The sequence below is a fragment of the Trachurus japonicus genome, chromosome 23 (genome assembly GCF_045865225.1).
Source record: "Trachurus japonicus isolate A0001 chromosome 23, Traja_1.0".
NCBI lineage: Eukaryota > Metazoa > Chordata > Actinopteri > Carangiformes > Carangidae > Trachurus > Trachurus japonicus.
In genome coordinates, this window is record NC_140929.1 from 1,413,936 (window position 1) to 1,424,758 (window position 10,823).

A 10,823-nucleotide genomic window follows, 5' to 3' on the forward strand; every position below is an offset into this window, starting at 1 on the left:
TTCTCACACAGGCTGCTGCAGCTCCGCTGTCGAAGGGACAAATACAGGAAATCTTTCCTGCCACACACCATCACACTGTATAATAACAGCTGACAAACTCTGCTCATAACTTACAGTCACTACGCACTTTATTTATCTACACACAGTTACACACATTGCACATTTTCTACTTAGCACTAAAGTTAACACTGCCAATTTGTTGTTGTATATACTTTTGTACATCACATTTTATTTTATTTGCTATTGCTATTTTATTATGTATAGTTTGTTCTTTATATTTTACTATTTTATTATGTATAGTTTGTTCTTTATATTCTCATTCTTATACTATATGTTGTTATCATCACTGTGTGTCTGTGTAATGCTGCTGCTGCATTGTAATTTCCCAGCTTGGGATCAATAAAGTCTATCTATCTATCTATCTATCTATCTATCTATCTATCTATCTATCTATCTATCTATCTATCTATCTATCTATCTATCTATCTATCTATCTATCTATCTATCTATCTATCTAACAAATGAATCATATAAAACTGAGAGTTTATTTTTTATTTTTTTATCATATTCAGTGCAGCCAAACAAAACATTTTTCCATCATAAATTAAACTGGGGGTAAATATGGCCAGTTCACATAATTATTTATCATCTGTTTGTATGTGCATTACGCCACCGTGTCGTCTGTGAAGCGAACTTCATGCTGCTGTCACCGGAAGCCCCGCCCCTTCCTGCCTCCGCTGTCCTCGTGCTTTAGACATGCGCAGTCCGCGCCCTTCTGCTTCCTCTTTTACTGTGGCAGTGAGCGAGAGACACCATGAAGGCGTCCGGCACAGTACGTAAAAATCCTTTATTTTACCATTTCTACCTACCAAATCCGACCAGAAACGACAGATGCCGAAATATAAACGTGCATTCTTCCGATATATGTGTTAATGTTCCAACTAAGTTCACGTTAAAGTGATAATTTAACGCGTTTTTCGTCCCGGTGCTGCTTGTGCGGCAACAACATGGCGGCCGCGGCGGCACCATGTGGACGAGTGAGTGGAGACGAGTCTGCGTGTTTCAATGGCTCTCAGCTGTAAATTAGGTTATTTATGTTCACCTACAGTCACAGACGAGCTGAGACTAATTAAAAGTTAGAGATATAATTAATTATTATGCTAAAAATCAACCGTTAAACGTGTCGTATGGTTGTATGTGTTAGCTCACGTTAGCCACTTAGCTGCTAATGTGCAGCTGAAGTGCGGAGTTAATTTGGCAACGTGTTTTTATAATTAGCTTCTGTAAACTGGTGTTATTTACAGGTCAACGCTTTTAAAAATCCAAATAATGATTTTATATGACCCTGGTTTAAACGGTTTGTGGTCAGGGAAACGTTTCTTTTGGGGGTTTACTATTTTTTGCAGAGCACCTGTTGTTAAAAACAGGCTGACACAAATATTTTAGCTCAAATAACCTTAAATTATATTGAGTTTAATTATGCATTTAGTCTTGTGTGCACTGTGGAAGTGTTTATAGTTAACTCTGCCCAATCAACACAACATTAAACCTCTAGAAGAGTCCATGAAAAACTGTATAACTACAAGTTTGTTTGTTTGTTTTTTTAATTAATCTAATTGACATGTTGACCTGTGCAGGTATTTTAAATCTATTTGAAATAACTAACATTTTGAAGTTGCATATTGACCTGTAAAAGCCATGATGATGATGCACCGACCTGCACACCGTTAACATGGTCAGGTAACAGTCACACCTTTGCCTCGTTGACATTAAATTATCTGTATTTAAATCATTACATTACAGGATAACAGTAGAGATAAACAGCTATCTGCAGGAAATTTATAAAATGAACACTTATCACTATCGAAATTGACTTCACATCATATTCATAGCATATAAAACCTGAATAAGGATGTGTAAAAAGTGAAGTAAGCTGAAGATGTGGTTTGTAAAATGTCTTTTAAAACAAAAAAAACATGTTTTTATGCTGAAGAAATGTATTAAAATAGTAGAAAACAAGATTGTTCTACTTTTGCACCCAAACCCAAGGTCAGATCTGTGTTGTGGTTTGACTTTTTCTGGCGTGCAGACAGGAGACTTGATCCTTGTCGCCTTTCTCCGACGCTGCTGTGTCTCTGAAAGTGAATTCAAGGACCGACACCTGAACGCCTCGTCGTGCTCTCACCTGTACGTGAAGATGCTGCTTCTCTTCCTCTTCTATACTAACAGATGTCTTGTTGTTGTTGCTGTTGTTTCTGCTCCTCCAGCTTAGGGAGTACAAAGTCGTTGGGCGTCTGTTGCCCTCTGCCAAGAACCCGGCCCCCCCTCTCTACCGGATGAGGATCTTTGCCCCGAACCACGTCGTGGCCAAGTCCCGTTTCTGGTACTTCGTCTCCCAGCTGAGGAAGATGAAGAAGGCCTCTGGAGAGACCGTCTACTGTGGTCTGGTACGTGTCCACGTGACGAACACACACACACGGCCTGAGAGAGTCCACAGGCTCCACATCTGGACTCAGAGACAAACTGGGTCCAGTTCAGTCCCAGTTTTAAGTCTTTAACAGGGTATCCGCGGGGTCTTGAAAAGTATTAAAAGATGATAAATCAATTTGGGGAAAATTAAGACCCTTAAAAAGTATTAAAAAGTTTTTCCATGACTTTATAAAGTCTTAAATTTTGAAGGTATTTTTCTGAATTAGCTGTCCAAGAGTCTGAGTCCTAAAAAACATTGTGAAAGTGTGTGAATTTATTCATTTAAAAAACAAAAACAAAGATGAACCGGTACATGAAAAAGAAAAGAAAATTGTTGTTTTTGTTTTTTGAGAGTGGAGCAATGTTTTTTTTTTTTTGATAAACTTTGCCTTTGATTTATTATCCCAGCCTATTGTGAATTCTGTTGTATCATAGTGGTCTATAGTCTTTATTACAAAAACTAAAACTGTTAGTTAAAAGTGTCACTGATGTAAATGGTTACAGCTTGAAGCGGCCGTGAGGTATTGAAAAATATCGAGAAGGTCTTGAAAAAGTCTTAAAAAGGTATTAAAATTAACTTCAAGATTCCTGTATATACCCTGTTTAAAGTCCCAGTTTGTCTCTGAGGCTTCAATGTGGAGCTGAATCCAGATGTTCAGCCTCTGGACTCAGATCTGTGTCAGTACTTTACTGTTTCCATCAGATCTTTGTGGATGTTTTGACTAGAACAGTGTGTGTGTGTGTGTGTGTGTGTGTGTGTGTGTGTGTGTGTGTGTGTGTGTGTGTGTGTGTGTGTGTTTCTGTGTAGCTGAAGGTGAAAAGACGACACTTTTCAGAATGAGAATCAGATTTATTGGACAAGTGTGTTGCATACAAGTAATGTTTGACTTGTTTTGCAAAGCTCTCTGATGAACAATAAGTTCAGAATAATAAAAAACACAATACAAAAAAAGTTAAGTTGAGTTTATTTAGGGACAGTGTGCAATGATATTAATCATTTGCAGAAAATGAAGAGATGGTTGCACCAGATTTAGCTCACAGCTCATTTCTATCTATCTATCTTTCTAAAAATGACACAATTAGACAATAGACAACACAGAAACAGTTTCCACATCTAAAAAGACCAGGTCAAGTGCAATACATTTGATAAAGGTGTACCCTATATCCTATATGGTCAATGGAAAGAAAAGCTAAGTCATACATGATACAAAATACGATTAAACATTTTTTAAATTCCTATTTCACAAGATTTTAAAATAATTCCATAGATTGAATATGTTAAGAGGCACTAAGATGCATTTTTTAAGAGACAAACTGAGTAACAAGTGCCCTGCTTTTAAGCCATTGTTTTAAATTATAAGAAAAATTTAAAACGTTTGTTTCGCTTTTCTATAATAAGATAAAAGTGAAGTGGCCAGATTGTACTGAACAGTCACATGGGATGCAAACAGACAGTGAAAACAAATAATAAATGCTGGATAGATATTTATTCTGTCCAGACTTGTAACTGTTTACACCTCTGAGCTCCGGCTGCAGCTTCACTATTGATTGATTTCTGGTTTATCTGAATATTTCTTCCAACATTTTGTCTATAAAATGTGAAAAAGGGAAGAGTTGAGTTGAATTACTTTTGTCTCAGAAACCTGAAGTTGTTTCATCTTCAGCTGAGACGAAGAGAAGCAGCAGGAAGAACCTGAATTAAACGAAGGATCAGACCTGAAACGGATTGTTTTTCTTTCAAAATTATTTTTATTGAGTTTTCCTTGGATGCATTTCAACAGCGACTGTCGGGGCACAAGGGATTCAATCCATCACATCAAGAAATAATTAAATAGATCTGTTAATATCAAAGTAAAAAGACTTATTTTCCAGCTCAGTCTTTTAGTGTTTGGTTCTGTTTGACTCTCAGAACCAGAAGGTCGTTGTCTTTTATTATTTTCTGTGTTAAAGGGATAGTATCATTTTTTTTTAAGTGTGGTTGTATGATCTCCAAATAGCCCCCAAGTACTTTAATTGCAGTAGAAGACTCTCTGCACTCCTCCCGTTAGCAACGCCAGCCCATAATAGCCCTGCCCAGAGATTTACAACATACAGTGCTGTGAACAGACCCAAAGAAACGGCCTATTTTCACGGCCTAGAAGAGGTTTTACCTGAAAAAAAAATACACAGTTCCATTGTTCGCTATAATATAATTTTTTCCAGCCCTTCAAAGTGCAGGAAAAACACAGTTTTTATTTGGACCTAACCAACTGCTGATCGGCGGGCGCTAACCCTGGGCGGAGGGATACGTGAGTTGGTTAGGTCCAAATAAAAACTGTGTTTTTCCTGCACTTTGAAGGGCTGGAAAAAATTATATTATAGCGAACAATGGAACTGTGTATTTTTTTTCAGGTAAAACCTCTTTTAGGCCGTGAAAATAGGCCGTTTCTTTGGGTCTGTTCACAGCACTGTATGTTGTAAATCTCTGGGCAGGGCTATTATGGGCTGGCGTTGCTAACGGGAGGAGTGCAGAGAGTCTTCTACTGCAATTAAAGTACTTAGGGGCTATTTGGAGATCATACAACCCCTCTATATATTAACTTTTTCATTTTTTGTGGTTGGATTGTCCCTTATCTAGCTCAGGGTTATGGATAATTGAACTTTAAAATATGTTAAATCTTTAAACAAGATCAAAATGTTTAGAATATTAATAATGTGATAACCTTGTCCTAGACTTTGAAGATTAGCCATCCTATTACTAGAGGCGCCTCTAATTCATTAGATCTGTATGACGGCCAGTCGGCCTGATGGGTGTTGGTCTATTTAATTATGATGAAGTGTCTTTGACTTTTTGTATGCTTTGGTTTTGTACAAGATGGGTTTTGATGTATACATTCCCTTTACCATGTGACTCACCATGTGACCCTCGGGGGCAGGTTTAAAAACGGGGCGTCCTATGTGTATGAGTTAGTCTGATGAAGAGCTATGAGCTCGAAACGTTACTATTGATGTGCTAATAAATCTGCACAGAAGGGAGCTGATGTGTGCGGTCTCCTCTTTTTTGCTTTTCCTGTCCACATTTTTTTGAGGCCAGCACCTATTGAACTGGATGTGCGCGACCGTGTCTACTCTGAGATCATACAACCCCACTTTAAAAAAAAATGCTACTATCCCTTTAACATGAATCCGAGACAACGATTTAGAGCGAAGTTCAGAACCTGAAGCGTCTGAGCTCCAGATGAATCCCCCTGTGTTGTAGCTGTTACCTGTCTGACCTCTGACCTCTGGTTCTGGTTCTGGCTGCAGGTCCACGAGAAGACGCCTCTGAAGGTGAAGAACTTCGGCATCTGGCTGCGTTACGACTCTCGCAGTGGAACTCACAACATGTACAGAGAGTACAGAGACCTGACCACCTCCGGAGCAGTCACCCAGTGCTGTGAGTTACTATAAAACACACACACAGATACATGATCAATACGTTTAAACACACACTCAAAAGACTACTTTATTAATCCCTTAAAGGGCTATTCCATTTGGTGGCTCGCACACCACATGCTCAAAGCACAAACACATAACATAACATAACATAACATAACATAACATAACATAACATAACATAACATAACATAACATAACATAACATAACATAACATAACATAACATAACATAACATAACATAACATAACATAACATAACATAACATAACATAACATAACATAACATAACATAACATAACATAACATAACATAGAAACCAGGAAAAGAAAAGAGAGTTGGCAGCTGTGTGCAAAGTCTGCTAGTTGCATGTAAGAAAATGAATAAATACATCATTAAAAATAGGAATTCTTATAAATATCACCATTAAAAGTACATTCTCTAAGTCTCTGGGTAAAAAAAAAAAGAAATAAGTACACAGTACCCAGTGCACGCCACATGCATCACACAATTCCGGTTAAGAAATTCATAGTTTTGTTCAGCAGTCGGGACAGCAGAGTGAATGAAAGACCTGGACAGACGGTCGCCCCTACTGGCAGACACTGATAACGTGATCAATAATCAATTTAATCAATATAAACATGATTTAGTAAGAAACACTCGGGTTTAAAGCTGCTTTAGTTTCATCGTACAGACTCAAACAGGGTCAGAAAACTGAGAACCAGATAAAATAAGAATCATTTTTATGTTTTTCTTCCCTGTTGGGATTCATTCATTCATTCACTGTATAATGACAGGGTTAGACTTTGCATTGTTTTTCTTTTACATTTTATTTATTATCCTTATTAATATTATCTAATTTATTTGTATTTATTTATTCTTAAGCATCACAGACCACTACGAGCATAACCTGCTATGAACCTGTACCGTTCCACATGTGGGGAAAAATGCAATAAGAATAAAAAACAAGAAGATAAAAATAAACAGAATCAAGATTTTCATATCTTTCATATCATATCATTATTTCCTGTGTCGAGTGAAATAATGAAACAAATAAATCAGATTAACTCAATTCATCAGTAAAATATCAGACAGTTTTCTTCCTCTTTGTTTCCCTGAGTTTATATTTAGCGGCTCGTTGCTTCGCTGTTTTCAGCCTCGTTAACCTGAAACGTCACCGTCAGACTTCATCATCATCAGCAAATAGATTACATTTCCATACTTAGGGACGAATAAAAACCGTAAAAGATGAATTAATCAGCCGTATTAAATGTCAGTCCATGAAAAACTATAAAACTGCAAGAATCTTTTCATCGCTTTAGAGAAACTAATGTTTTTTTAGTGACATATTGACCTCTAAAAGCCATGATGCGTCAAACACTATTATATTAACATGGTGGTAACAGTCACATCGTTGCATCTTTGACATTAAATGATGACTATTTAAAACATTACATGACAGGATAACAGTAGAAATAACAGGGATTTGCAAGAAAATGAGTTTAAATATAAAATGAACACTTATTACTATCTAAATTGACTTCACATCACATTTATAGCAAAAAACCTGTGAATAATGTGTAACAAGTGAAGTAAACTGAAGATGTGGTTTGTAAAATCCTGTTTTAATCCTGTAGAAATACATTAGCAGTCTTTAAAATAGTAGAAAATTAGTTTTTTTCTACTTTTGCACCCAAACCCAAGGTCAGATCTGTCTGTGGTTTGACTTTTTCTGGCGTGCAGACAGGAGACTTGATCCTTGTCGCCTTTCTCCGACGCTGCTGTGTCTCTGAAAGTGAATCCAAGGACCGACACCTGAACTCTCACTGCTGCTGAATATCTAAACGTTTACCACTATTGATCAATCTGCTGGTTTATTATTAATCGTTTGAGTCTGAAGAATATTCGACCTTCTGGTTTTTATCAGTTTTATTTATTGCAGCTTTAAAATGTTAGTTGAGTTGGTTTTTGTCACATTTTCTCTTTTTTACACTCAAACTAAATTATAGGAACTCACTTTCAAGATCGTTTTTGACCGATATTGATCAAGAAAAGTATAAATTATGATATAAATAATGTACACAGACGTTTTATTAATGTTTATAATAAGATCAACTATGATAAAACCACTAAACATGTTCAGTGTTGAGTTGGTTTTTGTCACATTTTCTATTTTTTACACCCAAACTAGAGCTGCTAAATTCTAGGAACTCACTATCAAGATCGTTTTTGACCAATATTGATCAAGAAAAGTACAAATTATGATATAAATAAGTAAAATATAATGTACACAGACGTTTTATTAATGTTTATAACAAGATAAACTGTGATAAAAACACTAAACATGTTCAGTAAATAATAAATATGAATAAACTGGACCATGTTCAGTTATTTTCCAGTAGTTGAGTTGGTTTTGTCACATTTTCTATTTTTTACACCCAAACTAGAGCCGCTAAATTCTAGGAACTCACTGTCAAGTTTGTTTTTGACCAATATTGATCAAGAAAAGTATAAATTATAATATAAATAAGTAAAATATAATGAAGACAGATGTTTTATTAATGTTTAGAATGAGATCAACTATGATAAAACCACTAAACATGTTCAGTAAATGATAAAAATGAATAAATTGGACCTTAATAAATATGTTCAGTTTCCTGTCACATTTTCTCTTTTACACTCAAACTAAATTATAGGAACTCACTGTCAAGTTTGTTTTTGACCAATATTGATCAAGAAAAGTATAAATTATAATATAAATAAGTAAAATATAATGAAGACAGATGTTTTATTAATGTTAAGAATAAGATCAACTATGATAAAACCACCAAACATGTTCAGTAAATAAATAATTGGACCATAATAAATGAGTTGTAGTTCAATGAGCCTCGTGGTGCGTTCGAGGACCAGACGCTGATGTAGGACGTATGTAAACTCTGTTCCTCCGTCTCTTTCAGACCGTGACATGGGAGCTCGCCACCGCGCCCGCGCCCACTCCATCCAGATCATGAAGGTGCAAGTCATCGCCGCCAACAAGTGTCGCAGACCTGCCATCAAGCAGTTCCACGTGAGTCTCCGCCCGCCGCCGCCGGCTGTCATCGATGACATCATCAATGACATCATCACTAGAGGACGCGGGTCTCTCTCTGGTCGGACGCCACATCCGTCCGGTCCAGATCATAAACCCGCCAGAACAAAAGCCAGATTCCTCTTCCAGATTTCCAGCTTCCATCTTCTAATCTGGCGGTTTTGAAACTGGCGACATGTTAAAATAATTAATGAATGAATGTATTAAAGGGATAGTTCAACATTTTTGGCAAATTGGCCCATTGCCATAATCCCTATAGTCATAGCAGTAGGTTCGTTACCTTTTTTTAATTGTCGGTGCAAGCTATTTTTAGAACGGCGGAGCAGAGCCGTGAGCTGCTCAGAGCTACGCTACGGAGGCTCATTATGGGATTTCTTGGTTTCCCTCATCAAATACACAATCCAACAACTCCACAACGCTCTGGTGGACAAGTTGTGAGCTGCACATTCACCACGTTATGAGATAATAAGACAACGTTACCACACAGAGTGGTTTTAGAGGGAAATACAGAGACTGTTGATGAAAAACTGTCCCTGAAGGCAACGTGCATCAGCGGTTTTACACGAATTTCCCTCTAAAACAACTCTGTGTGGTAACGTTGTGTTATCTCATAGCGTGGTGAATGTGCAGCTCACAACTTGTCCACCAGAGCGTTGTGGAGTTGTTGGATTGTGTATTTGATGAGTTTGATGAGGGAAACCAAGAAATCCCATAATGAGCCTCCGTAGCGTAGCTCTGAGCAGCTCACGGCTCTGCTCCGCTGTTCTAAAAACAGCTTGCACCGACAATTAAAGGTAACGAACCTACTGCTATGACTATAGGGATTATGGCAATGGGCCAGTTTGACAAAATGTTGAACTATCCCTTTATTAAACTGTTTATTTATTTAATTTTGTGTTAAAATGAGTATTAATTTATCTAAACGTGTTGTATCTCCTCTGCTTCTTCCTCCTTCAGGACTCCAAGATCAAGTTCCCGCTGCCCCACCGCGTCCTGCGTCGCCAGCACAAACCCCGCTTCACCACCAAGAGACCAAACACCTTCTACTAAAGCAGTTTTTTCACTTTGTGCGGGAAATGATAATAAAACTTCTATAATAGAAGAAGAGACGTCTTGTACGAGTGATTTTCTTTTTACATCGACACAACGCTGAATGAATGAATGAATCCAGACTGTCCCTGAACGCACCTCAACACAAACACAGACTGAGTTAAAGAAACACGATGTTTGAAAAGAAGAAAATAGAAGTTTTTAAATGTGTGATTAAAACGAAGAGCAGAGTGTCTGTCACATCCTGTGGAGAGATTATCATTTATTTAAATAAAGTTGTTGTTGCTGGAAAACATGGAAGATAAATTTTAAGCCAAGAGGAAATAAACAAAACAACTGAAAAGTGCATTATTCATTTTTAAAACTAAAGATGCATGAAAAAGTTTAAGTTAAAACTTTGAAATTTGAACTTTTTTCTGGGTTTATTTTCAATATTTTCATTGTGACATTTAATTTAAACTAGTTTATGATGAGGATTAAACCACTTTTGAATCCAGGATTTAAAAGAATGAGTGTAATTAACCTTTATTTAGAAAGAGGTAGCAACCTATTTTACAATAAAGCTGGATCAAAAGAACATTAAATGACATTCAAGGATACACAAATAACATAAGTATAGATCACTGATGGAGGGAAAAAAAGGAGTAAAGGTAGTAAAAGATGAATTAACCAATTTAAATTTATAAAAAAAACAGTCTGAGGTCAAATAAAAACTGAAATTAAAGATTTAAATTTCTCATATTATAAAAAATAAGGTGACCCTCAGGTCGTTATGATATTCCAATTAACACCAGTTTGTCTCT

At 36.7% G+C, this 10,823-nt stretch overlaps 1 protein-coding gene and 2 non-coding genes across 3 annotated transcripts; all 3 read left to right on the forward strand.

Annotated features, from left to right (window-relative positions):
* Positions 1-782: 782 nt before the first annotated feature.
* On the forward strand, positions 783-10,075 carry rpl18a (ribosomal protein L18a). The gene is made up of 5 exons (XM_085769810.1): positions 783-832; positions 2,268-2,447; positions 5,755-5,884; positions 8,840-8,949; positions 9,928-10,075. Exons 1-5 carry the CDS (start codon positions 815-817, stop codon positions 10,018-10,020), a joined length of 531 nt encoding a protein of 176 aa, XP_085625936.1. The 5' UTR covers positions 783-814; the 3' UTR covers positions 10,021-10,075.
* On the forward strand, positions 2,032-2,163 carry LOC146962253 (small nucleolar RNA SNORA68). Its single transcript, XR_015035153.1, has one exon. It is a non-coding gene; the product is annotated as a small nucleolar RNA SNORA68 (small nucleolar RNA).
* LOC146962254 (small nucleolar RNA SNORA68) lies at positions 7,569-7,699 on the forward strand. Its single transcript, XR_015035154.1, has one exon. It is a non-coding gene; the product is annotated as a small nucleolar RNA SNORA68 (small nucleolar RNA).
* Positions 10,076-10,823: the final 748 nt, after the last annotated feature.